The sequence below is a fragment of the Anguilla anguilla genome, chromosome 6 (genome assembly GCF_013347855.1).
Source record: "Anguilla anguilla isolate fAngAng1 chromosome 6, fAngAng1.pri, whole genome shotgun sequence".
Taxonomy (NCBI): Eukaryota; Metazoa; Chordata; class Actinopteri; order Anguilliformes; family Anguillidae; genus Anguilla; species Anguilla anguilla.
Window position 1 is genome coordinate 51,620,387 of NC_049206.1, and position 22,311 is coordinate 51,642,697.

The 22,311-nt window shown below is 41.2% G+C and overlaps 2 protein-coding genes across 2 annotated transcripts; one reads left to right on the forward strand and one right to left on the reverse strand.

Moving 5' to 3' along the window:
* The first annotated feature begins 3,766 nt into the window (after positions 1-3,766).
* On the forward strand, positions 3,767-10,522 carry serinc1 (serine incorporator 1). The gene is made up of 10 exons (XM_035422006.1): positions 3,767-3,924; positions 4,867-5,028; positions 5,338-5,531; positions 6,124-6,203; positions 6,548-6,685; positions 7,083-7,252; positions 7,702-7,792; positions 8,041-8,182; positions 8,376-8,603; positions 9,318-10,522. The coding sequence occupies exons 1-10, from the start codon at positions 3,886-3,888 to the stop codon at positions 9,454-9,456; spliced, it is 1,383 nt and encodes a 460-aa protein (XP_035277897.1). The 5' UTR covers positions 3,767-3,885; the 3' UTR covers positions 9,457-10,522.
* Positions 10,523-10,672: 150 nt separating this feature from the next.
* hsf2 (heat shock transcription factor 2) lies at positions 10,673-18,058 on the reverse strand. Its single transcript, XM_035422005.1, has 12 exons — positions 17,881-18,058; positions 16,856-16,964; positions 16,605-16,732; positions 16,188-16,312; positions 15,625-15,700; positions 14,985-15,046; positions 14,770-14,848; positions 13,944-14,068; positions 13,620-13,862; positions 13,289-13,388; positions 11,779-11,848; positions 10,673-11,531 (listed from the first exon to the last, which is right to left on the reverse strand). The coding sequence occupies exons 1-12, from the start codon at positions 17,971-17,973 to the stop codon at positions 11,212-11,214; spliced, it is 1,530 nt and encodes a 509-aa protein (XP_035277896.1). The 5' UTR covers positions 17,974-18,058; the 3' UTR covers positions 10,673-11,211.
* Between the last annotated feature and the right edge of the window lie 4,253 nt (positions 18,059-22,311).

The window sequence follows — 22,311 nt, forward strand, 5'->3', positions numbered from 1 at the left end:
GTGGTACTCCCTCTGAATTTTAGTCTGGCAAACAAACCTGCGGCAATTATAAATAAAGTTTTAATCAGATTTTGTATGTAAAGGGAATTTCACTGTTTGTTTTTCCAGCTTGTGATTTCCCGCACCCAACCCAAATATACTGATATACCTTCATGATACAATATGTTAGCAGTGCTAATTTAATTACAGTACGCAAACAAATGAAATTAGTCATCCTAAAAGCACCAAGGCTTTATTAAACCAGAATTGTTTGTCCTGATAAGTGAAGTTCCTTTATCAGATATGATTCAACAGGACTGAGAATCTAAATCTGAATTCAAGACAAGGCAGCAGTAAAAAAAAACTGCATGGCTCTATTCATAGTTGTATAGTTTTATATTGTTGATTTCCATTTCTTGTACCATTTTATGAGTCATTTTAATTTGGTCATTTTATAATGTATAGTTAATGTAATGCATTTGTGAATTACGTTAGTGGATGTGCATGAGTTTAAAAAAATATATTATATATACATATATATGCAAATGATTAAAATACAGACAAATACAATACTTTAAATATGAATGATAAAAGTGTTTGTTCTAATTACTGAGAAGATTGATTTTCCATTATGTTCTAAATTAGATTCCATGATGCTCTGCCTGGTCTCCTTGAAAACAGCCCAGCTCTATAAATAGTAGACTCCTACAAATGACCTTGCAGTGTCAAGGATGTGTTGCAGCTGTTATCACTCCTACACAGACCTGTCTGCTTCTGCAGGGTATTTAAGGATGGAGTTAACATCTGAGCTTCATGATACGTTGAACCTTATTATTCCTTTAGATATTTTGGTAAGGGAGGACCGCCACTTCTTTAATTTCTCCAGTCATGAGAATGCCATCCGGCAATACAGCTTTCTGCTGGACACATGGCATGGGATGTGCCATCCATCACAACATCGAGGGAGCACCCAAATGATTGCCGTCTGAGGAGAGAGCAGCCTTAAAAGGGACTGTGGTAGATTATCCAAACATGAATATAACCACTGAACCTGTCACCAGCCAATTTTGGACCAGGCACAAATTGGGAAAATTCATTCTCTAAAAAATGTATATTTTAGTGCTGTAAAAATGTATTTGCTCCCTTCCTAATTTCCTTCATTATTGCACATTTGGCTGATAAACTGATATGCATCAATAATTCTTTCCTCATCTCTTCTGGAATTGTCTTTGATTGTGGCATAGTGCACTTGTAGAAACTTTGTGGTGACTACTTCACTTGGATGGTAAGGTTCAATGTGAGTGAGGTTTAAATTCAACAGGGCTGGCTGCAATTAGGCCTGGCTGTGTTCAATCAGCAGGATCTAATTATCTATTAAATGTGGTTAATTGCTTGATTAAGCAACTAAGGGAGCAATTAATTTTTCATATGGAGGATATGGGTGTTTGTTAACTTTTTTCATTAAATAAATGGAAAAAATTTTTGTTTTGTGTCTACTCAGTTTTTCCTTGTCTAATTTTACATTTTTGGCTGGACTGCAACAGCGGGGCCAGCGCTACAAACGCGAATGTCTGTGACTGAGGGACTGAGGGACTGAGTGATGAACTTGCACCATTGGTCGGCCGAGTTATGAAGTTACATCATTGGTCAGCCAGTCCAGCCATATACTAGGTTTTGACCTGGTCTTGTTTTTTAATGATCTGAAAACATTTAGCACCATCCATGACATTCATGATCACTAATTGCCTTAACAGTATGTTTAAATACAAAACTCATAACATGTATGGTAACACTTAAATTGTACAAAAGTATTGTAAATGCCTTGCCTGTCATCCTTTGAAACTAGCTACCAGGAAAAATAGTTGTCATTGCCCTAGCCTGAAAGGATCAAGCAGAACAGAGAGGAGATTAAGAACACCTGATAAAAATCTAGGATAAGAGTTTTCAAACAGTCAGTTTCAGAATATATTTGTTGTTCATGTGCTCAAACTACCTTGCAGCGCATGTATTAAACAACGTGAACAGCTTATTGTGAATCCATTCCGCACAATCAAGAAGCAACTGTTATCACACACTGTGTTGTATCTCAGGATATTAAAATTCAATTACAATGACTTTGCATAATGTTTTATTGAGTGTATTGTCTGTGTGCGCATTATGAGCATCTATAAAGAGGGATGGATTTTTCAGCAAAACAGTCTCCAGAACAGTCTCTTCTAGGTGAGAAAATGCCTCATGGTTGGTTACATTTATGACAAACAGCATGCAGCATCCTTCACCTACAAGACAGAATGAAAGCAGGGCTCACATGCTGTGTGAGTGTTTTGCATCATTAACTTCCCTGATGGCCTTCACTGAAATTCAAAATTATGATTAGCAAAGCTCTGGCCTTAGATCCAAGGATGATACCTGATATATATGGTATTGAAAAAGCAGGAACATTTTGGTTCATCTGCTCCCTGTGAAGTGTCATTTTGGAGAATGCCGACAGGCTGATGGATAAGTCCCTTGGGGTGATCAAAAGCACATTCCTTTGTTAGTTGTGTCTTTGTTTAGATGTCGATAACACTATTGCCTATCGGTTAGGGAACTGGATTTGCCGTTCCTAGGTTTCGGTAGGAGTACCACTGACCAAAGTAATTGACCTAAATCACGTCAGTAAATATCTCATGACATACATTGATTGTATGTATACCAGTTATTTAGTTTAAGGGGGCAATTGCTTCTTCACATGGGTGATATGGGTATTTGATAACTTTTTTCATTGAATGAAATAATATATTTTTTAAATGTGTTTTTTGTTTACTCAGTTTCCGTTTGAATATTACATTTTGTCCAAAAATATGAAACCATTCAGTGTAATAAATATGCAATAAGAAAGGAAATCGGGACGGACAAAAACTTTTTTACGACAATTTCTGTATCTTAATTCAGTACTTCACAAGTAAATTATCTGTGTCTCTGAACCCGCTGCGTTCTCCAATATCTCAAAAACATTTCTGTACAACACAATATAAACCCTAGCCCAACCACAGCTCCCGGAAGTATCCTGATGTTAAAATGTGATTTAGCACAACACTCAACTGGATGAAGAAGTAACCTCACACTGAGCCCATGTGCAGTATGCTGGCATCGCACAGGACCTGAGAACGCAAGAGCTTTGCTATTGCCAAACATGGCTGAGCACAAGCTGAACCTCAGCTGCCCTGATCCACCACCCTTAGTCGATGGGATGCATTCAGTCTGGACTGTCTGTTCCATGATCATGAAGGGTTATCTAGTTGTCCACTCACTGAATCAATGGTGCAGACAGTCCAGACTAAACTACATATACAACAAGAGATTTGGTTTATTCATTGCATGCACATGTATTAATATATGTCAATGAATTCGGTTTGAAATAACTGCACTGCAACAATGACAACATTTGTATATTTTTAAGTATAAGATCATTGTGCCATTGTAGCTCCACAACACATCTCCGAGACCACTGGGCTGCGTGTGCCATCCATCATTATTTTTATACGGTCTCTGGTGCCATCCATCATTATCCGCTCGAGGAGCATACGCCATGCTACGCACAAATAGGTAACCAGTTCTCAGGGCTTCCAACAGAAATAACAATTGCGAAGTAATCTCAGTCCTCACGAACTATAAATTCAGTACCCTTAGTTTGTCCTCTCGTGTAAAAACAAAGAAATAATTTGGAATTAAACACATCGTGAACGAAACCCACATGATGATCTCAGACAGCCTTAATTTCCTGTTATTTTCTGGCTCATGCGCAGTACTCTTCTCTCGCTTGAAATAAAACGGAAGTGGCACTGGGGTTGTAAACAATAAAGCAGACGGACGGTATCCATCTTTTTAGTCTGAGTTTGAAAGGTCGGGAACTAACAACCCAAAATGGGGTCTGTTCTTGGATTGTGCTCTATGGCAAGCTGGGTAAGAGTATTGACATCATATATAACATTTGTTGATAAATGCTTTGCGTCGATGACGACACGGTCTGTTCAGAAAAAACGCATTATTTCGTCCCAACTAGTGTGTCTGAGAAGATGGAGAAGGAAGAATAAAAATGGTGCCTCGCTCTTCGAGATGCTGGTAGCTCAGCGATGAGTCAACTTAGCTAGCGCTATTGTAGTTAATTTACAGTTTCTAAAGTTGTTTTGTCTGTTATACAATATCTGACCCTTAGGCTATTAGCATACGCATTGGCTATAGCTAGCTTGCTAACCAGCTAGTAGCATACATTCATTTTCATTTTCCTTTTGACGCGCACCCCGCAGAAGGGTGTTTCCCCGACCGTGCTATCTTGGTTGTCTGTCGTACTCCTCATTTGACTACATTACCCAACTCGCTAATGTTAGCTACCAGTGCCATGTTCAGATAATATAGCTATATTTGGTATTTTCCCTCAATTTGGCGAGTTGACATCGAGCAGTTCCTGGATTCTTCGTCCTAGCTTTAGCTAACTAATGACTGCCAGCTAAATTGCAAACTGCAGTATTTTAGCAAATACAGTAAGCTATGTAGTTATCGTACACATACATGCTAATCCTGGTCCTAGGCGAGTTAGAACTGATGCAATTTGATTTTCACTGCGATTGAGATTTGTATGCTAGCGATTTGACTGGTGAAATTAGCTTTGTTTTTATGTAACTTAGCTAGCTACTAACATTACCTACACTTACTTTATGTTTGGGTAACGCTATATGACTTCATGGTTACATGGCACTGTATGACTTTACTGGATTTGATGACTCACAACCTAGCGTCACACCTATGATAAAATGAGCTGCGTCGCTAAAATGGATGTTTTCAAATTCCAGATTCATATTGACCGTTTCGTTCGTTTGTACTGACATGCGTGGTTGTGCCCCTCAGATCCCCTGCCTTTGCGGCAGCGCTCCCTGCCTGCTGTGCAGATGCTGCCCGAGTGGGAACAACTCGACGGTGACGCGGCTCATCTACGCCTTCTTCATGCTGCTGGGCGTGGGGGTAGCCTGTATAATGCTCATGCCAGGGATGGAGGGGCAACTGAAGAAGGTGACTGAATGAACCGAGTCGGTTTCAGTCACTTGATGTACAGCATAACTTCCCATGAGATTGTGTTAATAGTCTTCAGTCAAGGACGTCCTCCCAAAAGCAAGGAGGGCAGAGATTTATGTCCTGTGCTTTAGTTGATATATAGTAGTAACCGTAGCACTTTGTGAAAACAAGTAGCCATCTCAATCAGTTGGAAAAATGCCACACATATTTAGGATTCATTGGCTAACTTATCATAGATTTTCACACTGTTGGTTTATTGATGTATCTGATAATGTAATCTCCCCCCCCCCCCCCATTTTGTTCCAGATTCCTGGGTTTTGTGAAGGAGGCTCAGGGTCGTCTATCCCAGGCGTGCACGGTCAGGTGAACTGCGACATCCTGGTGGGCTACAAGGCCGTGTACCGCGTGTGCTTCGGCATGGCCATGTTCTTCCTGCTCTTCTCCCTCCTCATGATCAAGGTCAAGAGCAGCCAGGATCCCCGAGCTGCTGTCCACAACGGGTATGCAACGCAGCCAATTGGGCTCTTCCCAGATGAACTGGAAGCTGTCTGATTGGCTCTTGGGCACTGAAAAGGCTGTGTGGCCTGTAGGGTGTAAAATAGTCGTTCCCCTGGTCCCAATTCACCTCCTAAACACTCCCCCTGTTTCGAAACTTTCGAGTTGCACTTCATTATAAGTGTCACTTGCGTAACGGCTGGCATTGAAGCCATAGGGAGCACAAAAAGCAACATTTGTGTGGGCCACGCTGCTCCTATGAGAATTCCAGTCAGAATTTACAGTCCAGAATTTACAAAGAATGAATTATTATCGATAATAAATCATCACCACTTAAAAGAATATCAGATGGGCACATTGAGCAACTTTGAACCTCATTACAAATAATGATTACCTCAGTTTAGATTGGTGTTATCAGTACACTTTAATCAACAAAATTTGTATCAATCAGCCAGAGTGATGCAGAACTTGGTCAATCAAGTGGTGCACGTCGCAATTCTAAATTGGGGAGAAAAAAAAAGTGGAGGGGGTCTTTTATAGTCCTACAGCTGGCTGAAATGTTCTAATTTACTAGGAAAATGTGCATTTCTCTTTCAGGTTTTGGTTTTTCAAGTTTGCTGCTGCGACTGCCATTTCTGTTGGTGCATTCTTCATTCCAGAGGGGCCCTTTACAACAGGTAATGCCTTCATAGCGGCTAGGCCATTGCAATTATGCACTCGTATTCCGTAACACAATCGGTTCGTTTCCACAACAAATTTTTCTGTTCCACAATGGCTGTTTAAGAATTAATCCTGCTCAGATGCTCAGTAGTTTGACTCATCTTGCCGTTACTAGTGCACATTGTAATCCGCAATGAAACGGTACAGCATTGTTTTCAAAAAAGAGAAATGGCCGCTGAGATTTCCCTTGGCCTGCCCTTCTCTGAATTGAAATTCAATTTGAGCAGTAATGTGCGGATCCATCGTTTGGCAGGCAGTGACCCTCACAGCCCAGTCTCCTCCCCCCTCTCCTCTCTTGCAGTTTGGTTCTACGTGGGCATGGCCGGTGCCGCCTGCTTCATCCTGATCCAGCTGGTGCTGCTCATCGACTTCGCCCACTCCTGGAACGAGTCCTGGGTGGAGAAGATGGAGGAAGGGAACTCCCGCTGCTGGTACGCAGGTACGAAGAGCAGCTCCCGAAGCGTTACTCTGCTTATAAAAACCAACTGCTCCTGAATGATCAGCAGCTATTTACACTGCTGGCTCTGGCCATGATAAAAGCCCCTACTGTAACTCATTACTTTACAGGCATTTAGCTGACGCTGTTATCCAGGGCCACTTACACAACTTTTTACTCAGTGATTACATTGCATTTATATAGCTGGATATATCCTGAAGCAATTCAGGTTAAGCACCTTGCTCAAGGGTACAACGACCGGGGAATCGAACCTGTGACCTTTAGGTTACAAAACCAACTCCTTACCCATTATACTACACCGCCGCCCCGAGTCAAGGGTAGGGAAAGACGTATTGTCTGTACAGCGCTGTGATGTCGCCGGCCGTTTTCTCTTGCGCAGCCCTTCTCTCTGCCACGGCCCTCAACTACGTCCTGTCCATGGTGGCGCTGGTCATGTTCTACGTCTACTACACCCACTCCGACGGCTGCACCGAGAACAAGGCCTTCATCAGCGTCAACATGCTGCTGTGTGTGGGGGCCTCCGTGCTGTCCATCCTGCCCAAGATCCAGGTGATGCAGGAGCCCTGGAACTGCTGTGTCATCATGGCTAACAATCACTAATCAATTCACTGTGTGGCCGGTTTTGGACAAATGAAAACGGCTATACTTTATAATGCGGAGGTTCCCAAGCTTTCAGCTCAATGCCCTCCTTTCACCTGAAATGATCCTGCTTTGGCTGAGGACCCCCTTCTGAATACAGTCATCATAAATCCACTCTAATTAATTTTATGCCACTGCTGGGAACTTATATAATGCCTAAATGGTGCAATGCAGTGGCTATAGAACACACGAGTGGAATCGAATATTGGAAGCATGTCAGGATTATATTATTTTACCTGAAAGACTACGTTCTTCGTCATTTGCTTGAGGATCCCGGTGTGTCCTCCACAGGCCCCAGGTGTACAGTCCTGCATGTTTACTGTGCTAAAACGCGCAATGTTCCTGTGCTGTTTCAACAGGAGTCTCAGCCCCGCTCTGGACTGCTGCAGTCCTCCATCGTGACCCTGTACACCATGTACCTCACCTGGTCAGCCATGACTAATGAGCCTGGTAAGTGTCTTCACAAAACAAATCTTTCTGAAAATTTTTTGAGGTAAACCAGTTCTAACATCTTAGACCAGTTTTTTAATTTTCAGTGTGTGGTGATTGGAGAGGGATTTAAGTATTGGTAGACACACAATCTGTTTCATAGTCAGTGGATGGAGGATTAATTCATTACCCTGCTGCATTGTGTTTATGGTATGTTCACACCTACATCTCATACTGACTTGCTCATTTTTGCTTCCTGTGTTCTTCAGACAGGAAGTGTAACCCTAGCCTGCTTGGCATAATTGGCCTCAACAGCACTACCCCAGCTGTCAAAGGCCAAGCGGTTCAGTGGTGGGATGCCCAGGGAATTGTGGGATTGATGTTGTTCCTGATGTGTGTTCTGTACTCCAGGTAAGGAATCGCTTCTATTTTTAAAAGGTAAAGAAAAAAGTATGAATTTTAGAAGGTTTATTGTAAGAAAATTGTATTAAGCTAATGTAAAATATAATATCTTAATTAACAAAAGCTTGACAAAGAAATAATACGCACGGTTTTTGGCTTCTGTTGCTAATAAAGATTTGTTTCCTTGTTTATTTTTCCACAGCATCCGAAACTCATCCAACAGCCAGGTGAACAAGCTGACCCTGACCAACGACGACTCGGCCCTGATCGAGGACGGGCCCAACCACTCGGAGGACTTTGAGGAGGCGGACAGCGGCAACCGCGCCGTGGACAACGAGAGGGACGGCGTCACCTACAGCTACTCCTTCTTTCACTTCATGCTCTTCCTCGCCTCCCTGTACATCATGATGACCCTCACCAACTGGTACAGGTGTGTAGCAGCGAGACCCTTTCCTGTTTCTGACCACGTCCACTGCCGTCACTCTTGGCGACGCAACTCCACAGGTTTCACTAGAGTTCTTCATAAATACCTGCTGTAAGAGGCTCACTTTTTTGAGACAGTGGGTGGAGATGTTTCAAAAGACACTGGAGAAGGCCGGCTATACATATTTAGTCTAATCCCGGTGAATATGTCTTAGTTTATGTTGGTCATAATGAGCGGGACTACAATACAATAAAACCCCCAAAAAGTATTTTGTGGGATGAATTAATAAATCAGTTTTCTACACAATGGGTATAAATCAGCCACTATGATATTTTTACCATGCATTTATAATTATATTTTCTACAATATTCAATTGTGTACTTGTTTGTATTAATGATGCTGTAATAAAGCTCCGGTTAATTCTTGTTATACAATGAAAGTGTCGGTCACAGAACACCCCTACATGCCCTGTAACAGAAATCATATTAAAATACATTTCTAAATATACTACAGTTCATTTAATAACATAATATACTGTAACATGGTTTTAAAGGCATTATAACTAGAAAAGAAATGGCTCAAGAAATGAAATGCAAATCAAGGAATGACATTACATTTGAGGCAAGGCTTACTTGGTCTGCCTCGGGTAAACGACGTCTCTCATGACCAACACCCTTTCCAAATTCAGTCTGAAACTAACCCCCTCCGTCTCTGTCTCAGTCCCGACGCCAGCTACGAGACGATGACGAGCAAGTGGCCGGCGGTGTGGGTGAAGATCTCGTCCAGCTGGATCTGCGTGGGGCTGTACGTGTGGACCCTGGTGGCCCCCATGGTCCTCACCAACCGCGACTTCGACTGAGCGCGTGCACCGAAGCCCGGAAGCCGAGCGCCCGCCCCCCCTCCTCCCCTTCCTCCCCCTCGTTGTGAATAACCCGCAGCGTATGTCGTGACGAGCTTCATCATCGCATTTGTAAATACTGTACGCGCTATCCCTGTGGCTGATTCCTACACATTTCTTATTATTATTTTTTACTGCATGTGGAGATGAGGTGGGTATTTCTCATGGAGTGTTGAAACCTGCTGAAAAGAGTGAGACTCACAGGGCTTAAGAGAGTCATTAGTAGGAGATGTGTCGTTTAACACCCGACTCGGAGAGGGACTGAACACCGCTCCAGGTGTTGGGCTCCAACAGGAAGCGCCAACTTCTGTACACAAAAAGCAAATGAGTCAAATTGCTTGCCGTCTGACACCCTAGAACGTCTGAAATATATACGGTATTTGTGACAAGCCAAATGGAATTAATTATAGTAGGTACATGCTGCTCATTGCAAGATTATTGTAATCAGTATGTGCATTCCTTCCTGATTTTATTTGTGCCACTTCCTTTAGCGTGAGCTAAACTGTTCTGTGTTGATAGACATGTAGCGTAACATTTGCATGATTACCTGCTACCATCAAAAGCAACCACCCTCTTCTTTGTGGTGTTTAATTTGCTGTGACTTTCTTTCCTTTAACGTGTAACAAGAATCTCAATATACATTGTAAATGTAAATCATTTGAATTGGGTATACTTGTATTAACCCTGTATGACTAAACCTGCACAAAAAAAGAAAAAAAAAAAAATCTAATTTATGGCATTGATTTCACCAGGCTTTTTTTATTAGGCCATACATGTTAGACTTTGCACTGGTTACTTTTAAAGTGTTGCATCTTTTAATACTTGTTTTTACTGTAGAAAATGGCTGAGAAAGGCTTCGTACCAGTGGACCATTTTCATTTGTGCAATGTGTCTTATCCAGATGCAGCAGATACTTGTATTGTGGTTGCACAAGGCAGTAGAGCTAGCATTCCTCCATCATTTCAATTTGCCGTAAGTGCATTGTAATCTATCTTCATTTAATTTCAATAAAGGCAGTGTTTCTTCATTTGTGGCTGTTGGTTTTAAGTTTTCAAAAATGTACCAATGCTTTAAAAAAGAAAGTAAAAATGGTATTATACATTTTATAGTATAGTATATACAAAGTATATACATTTTTAAGTGACTGCTTTACCAACTGAGTCAATGACACACAGAGTGAATAAGAGGCTAACTCTTTATTTATTGCCAAGCTTGAAAATATGGAGAAAAATAAGCCAACAAGATAAGCAAATCACATGAGAATTTTCCAAGCGTTTCTTGATCTAGTGCTACAAGCTGGACTACTTGAAATTCGGAACACTGAAGTTTTACAATGACCATAAGATACAGGCACTTCTATATCTTTATACAGTAAAGACGGTTGTAACCCTTCGCACACTGAGCTTATAAAACTGTTTCTTTCAACCGAATAAGACAGGAAATCCTTCAGGAAAATTCCGTGACGAGAACTGGCAGCACCAATCGCGGGCCCTCGGTCGGCTCAGGGCGACAGAATCTCGGGCGCTCTGCGGACAAGGTTTGCGATGCGACGTCGGCTTGAACGATGAGGAATGTCGTAGTTCTGAACTCTGGGACAGAAATGTACCAAAAGATACTGGCAAATAAATAGATCATCATTTTGATGAATATATACAAAGGTTTTTGTTCGTTCCTTTCCTCCCACACCCCCCCCCACTACCGTCGCCCTCCCTCCCCTCAGACCTCCAGCTCGGAGGTGTCGGCGGGGGGCACCTCCGGGTTGAGTTCGCACAGGTAAAAGAGGGTGGCCTCGCTGGCCTCTGCCTCAGTCAGGGGCTCCAGGCGAATGAGCGAGCTCCGCACCGGAGGCTCCTCCTCCTGCGCCAGGCTCTCCAGGTGGACCAGGGCCCCGCAAGACGACTCCTCCGTCTCCAGGCCGGGCGCCAGGAGCGCTTCGCCCAGCTCGCCGCCCGAGGGCTCCGACTCGGGGGCCAGCGGGGTGCAGCCGTCCAGGAAGGCCAGCAGGGGGCAGGTAGTGTACTGGATCAGCTGCTTGTCTGCAAGAGGGCGGAGACTGTTAAACACTAGGGCTTTGCATCCATTCCTCTCAAGCATCAAAATGTGGGAACATTTCCAGATGATTATCAATACATATTGACAAAAATCTAATTAAAATACTGGCTGTAGACCAGCTTATAAACTTACGGAATAGCCCAGAAGAATTAAGTTTTCTGAAAATCACACATTGTATTTAATGTTCTCATTTCATTTCAGCTCCTTTTGAAAATATTATCGTTCGCCCACCTGTGTTAGTGGCATCAGACTTGATCCCTTTGGTTGACTGAGCAGCATTTTCTTTTGAGCTGTCAGTCTCCTGGAGTTGCAAAGAAGTCAAAGAAAAAGATAAGAGGTAAGAAAATACCAGACCCCCCACCAATCTGTAATTAACTGCAATTGTGATCACTAATTACACTTCATATCTTCTGTATTTCTGTACAACTGAAATGTGCTGTATGTGCTGCCAGTTCTGGTTTTCTGGGAGGACAAGAAGACCTACTGATGCAGAGCAGTGTCATGTCATTCTGACAGAAGCCATTTGGGAGAAAAGCCAAAGATCAATTATTCATTCAGGGATCCCACAGTGGCACACTCCACAATGGCATCAAGACCTGAACTGCATTATTTAAGCTGAAATTTCCTAAATTACTGCATTTCAGCGGAAATTTAATGACATTAAATTTCAACATTTAGCAGACCATTTTACCTAACGAAACATAGATTTTGCAAATGTTAATTTATACATATTTTATATTTTACTGAAGCAATTCTACTACCTTGCTCAAGAGTACAAGAGCAGTGGCCCAGGTAGGAACCAAAGCCACAACTTTTCAGTTACAACCCTAGTTCCCTAACCATTTGCCTACACAGCCACCCTAATGAAGTCACAACGCTCCCTCTCTCAGGTCACCAAAGTGACCCAGTTAACTTGTCTTTAAGCTGATATCACTCACCATGAACTCTCTGGGCTTTCAGTAGCCACAAATCAAATCACTTTTACTTGAGCTCTATAACTGACAAGTTGAAGTCTATGGCAGCAATGAAATAAGCAGACAATGCTGCATTTAAAGAGATTAAACCAAAAACAGATTTTTCAGAATGTGTATTTATTTTTGTATGTTCAAACATTTCATTTCACTTGTCTTCGACAAGTTAGACCAGTTAGTCAGACACCAGCGCTTCCATGACAACGTACAACAAAAGTGCAGCACTGCTACTATGAATCCTGCTGCCGTTGCTAAGCAACACACAGCCACTTTGAAACTTGACACTGCCTCAGCTGCAGTGTCCACAGCGGCCACCTGAACTCTGTCCAAGGAAGCTTGCCATAAAAACAACCTATCAGAGCAAAACCTATCAGTCAAAAACGGTAATAATTCACAATAATTCGTGCTATGCCTTACAATCTTAGATGATGTTACAGGTACCAGGAATTAATGATTGGCAAATGTGAAATGCCACATCATTTAATAACACATTTGATAAACAACTGCATGAACAACATGATGCTCTGTGTGAGCATGTGCAGATTGTAATGTAACAGAACTGGTAGCTACAACAGCACTGAGTCAGAGTAACAATGTACACCAAACACAGAGCATTCTTCGTGCCGGACACACATCACTAACACATTTGATGTTATTCTGTACCAAATTATCAACTGGTAAATCAAACTTGCATGGATTGTTCTCACTGCCACTGTATTCCCTTTGCGAACTGCAGGCTGGGAAGCAATGATAACTTTATCATACTTTACCTCTAAAATGTCCGAGTCAACAAACTGTTTCCCATATAGCATGGCCTGAAAGTCTTCCAAACTGCAGTCAATACTGTCCAGATAGTCCATCAGCTCAACCCTGGAAAAATAAAGTTCTGACATTGCTATGGATTCCAGTACTTAGTTAAAAAAGGCATAACGTCAAATGTCCTATATAAAACATTAAGTACATTTCGATTTACGATCTTTCCAACAGAGTACACACTGTACTTCCACAAACTTCAAGAAAACAAGTTGACAATTCAAACAGACAAGGTTAACTGACACTGTGACTGTCGTGAAGATAGCATACTACGAGGCTGAAACCTACTTTCCCAGAAGGTTGATGTTCTGCGAGATGGCCCCGTTCTCACTGAGGATGGAGTCCATCATTTTGAGGGGGTCCTCCAGGCTCAGCCCGGGGGACTTGTTGACCTGCAGGGCGCTGCTGGTCAGGGGGATATCTGTGGGGCTTCTGGGGGGTTCCTCGAACTCTGTCCTGAGTACGCCCTGCAATTCCCTGCCCTCCACTGCTGCGTCGTCCCCACAGTTCACCTCCACAATTTCCACATCCCTAAAATACAAAAGGTAATTATAACAAACGAAACACCACTTGTAATTTGATTGGGCTTCTAAAATACATGAGAATGCTCACGTCTGATCCAAAGCTCTGGAGGTGTCGTCCACGATCTCCGTATCCTCGTCGGTTACGTCGCAGATGATGACGTCGTCAGAGATTTCAGAACTGTTCTTCAAACCGCTGAGGCTGCTGACGGATCCCTGTAGGGGACATTTGCAAACATGATTCATGCTGAGAAATTTGGATATTAAAATGAAAGCAAGCCATAAAAAGAAAAAGGTTCCAAGCAGCAAATGCACCTTGTCTAACAATATCAGACTGAAAATTATCTTTTACAAAGTCACTGTAATGTCACCCACAGACTTCCCACTGGCTCTTTGAAAAGCGGGTTTGAAGCACAAGTGCAGTTTTGTGCTGCCATGTTGTACAAAATGGAGCCAGAGACTGCAAAGTATGGAACCATATATGGTTATGTCCAGGCAGAGTGTGACTGACAGTCTGGGGCCATTACTTAGCACGTGAGATACGCACGGTGGCTAGGCAGTGAAGCAAACTTCCCCCGAATGGTCCGCAACATATTAAAATATTGTTCAAATGACACAATCACTTAAAAAATCGGTGCGTGGGAAGACATTAGACGAAGACAAAAACACCTACTGCGACCACATGTTCTTCTGGGGAAAAAATATTGACTTCGCATTTTAACTGCATTAGTAGGCCTACCATTGATTCTAATGAATCGGGTGGTGAAAGGCCAATACTGGAGCCAACCATGTGGGTGCTGGAGAGCAATGTCTCTCATCAAGACCAGGAAGTAAGCTTCAAAAACAAAGCCTGGTCTGGGCCCCTTCGACAACATTAAGGAAATAAAATAAATGAAATTGTAGCCCTTAATACATACTTTGTTGTGCTCCACAGGTTCATCAAAAATGGGATGGATGAATTTGGGCTTCTTCCCGCTGCTGTTCATCAGGAGAGGCCTAGGAACAGGGAAGGAAGGAAGACATTCAAACTCACAAGATTCTGTGCGTGCGTAGAGAGCAACCTAGTGTGGATCAAAATTAGAGCAAGTAAATACTCTGCAAATAAGTCGAGGGAAGAGCAGGACCATCTTACCTTTTGCGTTTCAAACTCAAAACACGGTTGTTTTGAACGAGTGTAATGATGAATTGTACGAGCTGAAATGAAACGAGAACATTAAATTAAATACAATTAATGTCTTCTGACAAATCAACTGTAGAAATGATCATGTTCTACTGCTACTAATATTCTGCCATTGAAACAACTTAATTCCTGATTACGAGAATATGGATGGCTTCAACTTTTTAATTCTCACAAATATGCAGGTAGTCAAAAAAGTCCACAAGGAGACAAGTAAGTGGAATTCACATTTATAACGTGTTTGTTTGGTGATGGCAGTTTAATGTGCAATATAATGGTACACAAAGGTTTGTTCTTTAACTACTGAGCTTCCTTTTCAAAGCCTCAACAACCTCTGGTCTACTTGGCTTTTTCAACATGCATATATCATTGTTAAACAATAAACCTCACTTGCAGATTTACAATTCAATAACTGGTTATGGGCTCATTCCCCTAATATAATCAGCATAGCTGTAATCAACTACTTGTCATGCGAGTGACATCTTTTACAGCAGTTTGTCATAATGTAGTTTTATGTGTCTAGCACACAGTAACAATTATCAGCCTGTCCTTCACGTAGCGGGTGATAGTTTTAATGATCAAAGATTCACAGGACCTTCTTTACGACTTGCTGTTGACTGGCATGCTTTTGCCTCAGGTCTGCCACCTCTCTCCACAGAGCCTCGTTCTCTCTGGAACAATTAAGTTACAAGGGTTGTGAAGGAAGAAAAACAAAAAAACAAGTTAGACATCTGTACTTATTTGTCCATTTCAAAATCACACTGCCCTCCAGGAAACCTCTGTAACTCACTCTTCTGAGCTAACCCCATTTAATTTTTTAACGTCATAGGATGGTCACCTTAAGATTACCGTTACTCACCCGCAAAACACATAACTGAAAATATGACAAACCACTCTTCACAGAATCCAATTAGTCTTTCTGGAATAAAAACTCATATTGTGAAAAAAGATAAATGAAACCTAGGAAGGTAAGTGCTTCCAGGACATGAACAAATACAAACATTACATCTCACCAACGGTCACTTTACCAAAGACAACCTTTTTTCTTTACAAAGCTAACCATTTTTAAACGCTTCTAAGGTAATCCTGTGATCATCAACCACCCCCCACCCCCCCCCCCAAAAAAAAAAAAAAAAAAAAAAGGTGACGCAACAGTACCTATTTAGCGTGGCAAGTCTGGAATCCAAACTGTCCTGTTTACCCTCAATATTCTGCACGCTGAGCAGAATCTTTGACAGGTCTTCTTGCCGAACCTTTGTGTCCTCAGGCCTTGCTGACGACACCTATACCAGGAAATATGTCAAAACAACACAAACATATACAAGCACGTTAAAACGTTTTTTAAATTATTTTTTGTCAAAACGATAGGTTAGCATGTACCATACGTCCGAAGTGTCATTAAGCTAGACATCACAACAGTGCAATGCAGCAGTACCATTCACGTCAATCAAAACAAGGCATTATCATCAATAACCTCCAATGTAATATCACTGATATTCCATTGAATTAGCCATATGAACAACGCTGTCCAAAGGGAAATAACGATAACTGTTGAGGAATTCTGTCTCTACACACCTTTCTCTTGATGTTTTCCAGCAAGTCATCCTGTCCGTGCTTGAAGAAAGGATGCTGGAATTCCACTGGTCCATCACGTTCCTGCTTCACAATGCCCGTGTCGATGTGCATAACTTTGCGGAATCCATCTGGGGACAAATAACAATAAATTAAATTTATGTATTTTAACAATATATTAAATGTATGTATTTTAAGCAAAACATTCATACAGATTCTCAGTGATGGCATGAGAAAGAACACTGACGACTTACACATGTTGAGCTGTCTGACAAAGCTGGCCATGTTGTTGTGCTTAAAAAACTTGGGGAGTATCTCCTTGGCAAAACGCTGTTCATCCAACACCAGGAAACTGTTGCCCTCCTTCAAACACAAATAAGGAAAGATAAGATACGTTTTTTTTTTTGGCTTTGCATCACCGAGGCAAATCGCCCATTAATTATGAGCAGGCCCTGCAATGTTGGGTAAGACGTTGTGAACCTGAGAGTATTTCAAGTAGCCCCGTCACTATCACCAAAAAAACAATAATATCCATACATACTCCAAAAAAATTACAGAAACGTAGCGATCTGACATGTCTCAAATAAAAGAACATTACTAAGACAGCAAGCTTCATTTCACGTCATTAACTATAATTAATTATTGAACATCTGACAGTTCGTTGCGGTCATTACAGCAACATCATCACCACTAGTTTGATTCTGCAAAATCGTTTCACCTATAGAGACAATTTTCAACAGTAATAGTAGGCAGCTAGAAGCCTGGCTGAGCTAACGGTAAACACTCATACACAGCTACTACTGGTTAGCAGGCAGCAGCTCAGAAAAATGATGCAAGAAAACAACGTTCATGTGAAATACTCCATAGCAATACACGGAAAACGTGAATTAGCTTGCCTGTGCAGCAATCTTGAAGATTTATTTACATAACTTACTGGTAGTTGAAGCACTATAACATTATTAAAACGTTGTCTGAAAACAGCTCGTCTCGCGCAATAAAAGGAAAACACCCACACGAAGACACAAATGAGGCGAAAGAGCTACAAGTAACGGCAGCTATCGTACCTCCGTATAGCTAACCATGCAACTATGAACATACCATACGAAGGCCTACATAATCCTAAAGACATCTAACGTTAGATAACGAATTTGGTTCTACAACTCTTCCAAACGCATCTCTTTGTTAGCTAGCTAGCTTGGTGTCGACTATAATCATAGCTAACTGACGTTAGCTTTTCTTGAGGAGGCCAGTCTGATTCTCCAGAAATCTTTCATTTTACCTGGCTCCAACAGATGAATTCATTTGTATCAGTATCCTCCACTAGAGTCCAAAGCTTGGTAAGGAACGCGGGGACATTGGAGTTCTGTTTCATTTTGGCATAAAGAAAATGTTTTAGGCCAAATGTATGGCGGTCCTTTCTCTGAGAACAAACAAGGCCACAAGAAAATAATGACGTAGGACTACAACTTCCTGTATAACAAGAAAGACGCTGATTGGCTCATAACTTACTTACGTAAATTCTATCACGTGGAATAGCATGTACTTGCAGCTATAGCGATGTGGCTGTTGCAAGATTTCATCCTAGTTTCACTATTCCTAAAAAAAAAAAAATGCATGAAAACGAAGAGGCCTGCAAGTTCTAAGACTGAGGCGTCGTCGACATCCACATTATTTCCTACAGATCTTACAGATAAAGCAATGTGAGCATCAGATACACAGTGCCCACACACAATTTTTTGCCCAGAGAAAATATCACCTGTGACATGGTTGATGCCACGTAGCCTGTCAGATAGCAGAAGCTGGGTATGACTTACTGAAATGTATGGTTTTTACAGGGAATAGAAAAGACATTTACAAGTGTTCTTTGAAGCGATGGGGAAAAACTACACAGGGAAAAATGTAACTGATTGGTTGAATACAGTTGTCTGTACAGGCCACACTTGTTAATAACTTGCTGGCTCACAAAAAAATATATGTGCTCCCATGTCACTGCCATGCCAGTCATGCCTGTAGAGGAAGCACCGTAGCTGAGTGTGAATTCCAGTAGACCAGGGGTGGCCAACCCTGGTCCTAAGGAGCCACAGGGTCTGCTGTTACGGCAACCGCTTCGGCCAAAGAAACCAGGCGAGGTGAGTTAACTGTGTCATCAACTTCTTTAGTTTTACAATTATGTGCAGAGTAAAAACAAAAACCAGCAGACCCTGTCGCTGTCCAGGACCTGGGTTGACCACCCCTGCAATAGACTTTGCTTTGAGCTAGAGCAGAGGTGAGCAACAAGGGCCAAATCTGTTTCTGGTTTTCATGCCGACTTTGGGCCTTAATGACTTAATTAGCCCTAACATATACACCATCTGACATTTTAGCTATATTTCTTGGTAAAATCATGAATGAAAGCTGAAGACTGTTCTTGGCCCTATATGAAACCTTTTACTGTGATCTACTCTGTGAACCAGTGTTGGTGTACACAGTCAATTAGCTAATTTAGCCAGGGTAATTGCTGGAAACATCATGATATAACAATTACTAACTTATATTTCAGAAGGTGGTTTTTAAATATTACTGTATCTGCATGCAAACATTTTAAAACTAATTTGTACTGTTGCACATTAAAATGATTATGCTGGCTAAGTACACCAGTGAAGTTAGCCAGAGATGTTCACATTGGAGACTGGCTGTGTGATATAATGTATAACACCACTAGATGCCACTCTAGTATCATGTTAAAACAAGCGAGACCCTCTGTTCCTCTCAGGAACTTGTGCATGGCTTTGGTTTGATACACTTTTTTACACTTTGGTGCATAAAGGGCCAGCTTGGTATATTTTATTTGTGACAGGTCCTTAAGTATATTAGTATTACATTATATGTAACTGAATAGTTGGAAAGCCTCATTGGTATCGTTTAGAGTGTTAAATTCTGTTTCACAAATCATGAAAAGATTTGGATACATTCTTTATAAATTCACCTAATCTCCCTTCTCACATTAGTTCTACTATATAATTAGCCTATTACATACTGTTTTGAGCATTATTTAAAATGCATTTTGCTTAATGCTAATGCTATTAAACCTACATCACAGATACAGATATGTTTGCATATACTTGGTTGGTGAATTACGTAAACATCGCCCATGACATATCAGCTTTGAACAGGATAACACAAAAACAATTAAACATGAGTCATTGCTGCATGGTGCTTCATTAAAATGTCAGTGTCCAGATTACAGAAAATGACACGCGACTGTTCGGCAGTTTGTTAACGTACTTGATTATAGCTCGTAGATAAGGCACATAACACTTGCATTCATAGCCTGTGTTGTAGTCTTGTTATACACTTGTGTAAATTATCTATTATTGTGGAACTGTGTGACCTTGCTTTCTCACAGTAACAAACGGTAGCTGTTTCAGAATAAGAGAATATTCTGCTGTCAGGAAGTGGGAAAAAAAATGTCTGTCCTTCTCTAGTGGCCTGAAACCAGATTTCAGGGCACAGGGGAAATCCATGTTTCATTGTGTACATCCATATCATCCTAAAGTGAATTACTGTTTGTAGTTTAGACACTATTGGTATTGGAGTATATCATTCAATACCCTTCATTGGTAAAATTGTCTCATTTTTCAGTCTGTTTGTTAGGCCTTAGTTTGGCCAATTGATATATTAAAGAGCCAAACCAAAATTCCTGATGATATTTGTTATCTTATATTTTTGACGCACTTTCATTTGTTTCAGTACAAATTGTTTGCTTGGTTGAGATTACAATACACTCTTGATTATATGGGCCTTCTTAGACTAATGATGATGTTCTCCTTTTCTGTACGTCACTCTTGGATAAGAGCATCTGCGGAGTGGTTATACTGCAATGTAATATAATTTGGCCTGTATACTGTGGCATAGCTGTAAATGGCTGTTACTGGTTGTTTTATTGGTGATGTTTCATGATACACTCAGTTAGCTTGCATTTCTGCCTGTTTACTTTATTTTAAAAATACATTTCATATGAACATTTGGAAGTTTGCTGTCTGATAAAGATGACACATAAGTTGAATTATACTGAGCCTCCTTAATATAAAACCCTGTGGTTGTTCTATATACCCTGCAGTAAAATCAAATTAGTGATTTAATCCAGTCTTTTCATGGCAGTCAGCTTGACAATGAAAGCAACAGTAACCTCACACAGTTATTCAGTTTGTCCTATAAACTTCATCCCATAAACTGGAGATAGACCTCTGCTTAGAATAGCTTCTGAGCACTGCGCAAGTCTTTCACTTTAAAATAAAAGCGGTGTGAGGTCAAAGATGCCCACAGTCCTGTAGAAAGTTTATGATATAGGAAGTCCATAACCCTTGCTTGTATATGAAGTTCAAGACATATATATATATATATATTTTGTTAAGACAAAAGTAATTAGAGATAATCACCAGCATGTCCTTGTCATTTGAATTTATTGCACTTACATTAAGTATAAAATTTTCTATCTTTGGGCTTTTCACACAGTTACTTTCAAGTCAAGACATTTTAATGAAAACCCCCATAGCTGAGGTACATTGTCTTAAAAGGCCAGAAAACATCAGGCCTCAACATTTATCACCGTGGGGAAGACTAGCCATAAAAAATAGTCAGAAGCTAAGTGAAACCTTTCCCCTTCAGTGGCTGTGTGGCTTCCAATCCCAGCCTTCCTGCTGTTTCTCAGCCATGCTCCAGTGCATTGTGGGGAAGTGGGGAGGAAAACCTCACATTGTGGCAGGAGAGGCCTTCTCTCACGTTCTCTGGCACTGAACACACCGGGGAAAAAGTACTTCCACCAGCTGTGTGGGTTTTTGTATTTTTTTCTTAATTCTTGGACCTTGGACCAAATCACAATGCAGAAGACTTGTACCGTGACATCATCAATAGGAGAAATTAGATTGTGGCTCAATGCTTTGCCAAGTCCATAGGTATATTTTTTCACATTCTATAGTCATTTGTAACGATGATTATCAAACTCATACACATGAGACTCACTGGTTTGTGTTTTACCAAGCAACAACATCATTGCAGAATGTACAGTATGAAGAAATGGCTTTTAAATAATTTTTTTTTAAATCCTCCTTTATGATACTTTTTCACTGCAGAATCTGATGATTATTTTCTGAATTCTATGCCTCTATAACCCTGTTTTTTCTACATTTGAAAAAAAAATTGCAATTCAAAATTTAAAACAATTTACACTAAGACAATAGCGTGAATTGACAACGGCCACAGGACGTGGTCAAGGTAAATGTTTGACATATAGGCTAGATGTAATTGGGCCAGCGGGAACACGGCCTGCCGGTGGAATGTTATCCTTATCCCGAGATAAGCAGCGGCGGCATTGGATAAATAAAAGCCCGTTTTTGCATCACGCTCACTCCCGGTCTGCCGGTTAGCTAAAACACTGGTTATCTTGAAAGGAAAAGAGGGGCCTCTGGGCAAACCCATGCGTTCAGTATCTTGGCATCCAAGGTCTAACAAGGCACTGCACAGGGCGATGTTTTGATCACATCCTCAGAGTACCGACGGCGTTCGCTTCTATTAAAGTCGAGGTAGGCATCACGGGTAAACGACGCTGGCACGTTCGCAGCTAATAGGGACAGACAGTAATATCACATCAAAAGACGTCACAGAGCACTTTTAAATGGCTGTAATTAGAGCAGCCTCGTTATGAAACAAAGAGATTAATGAGACTGCAAAG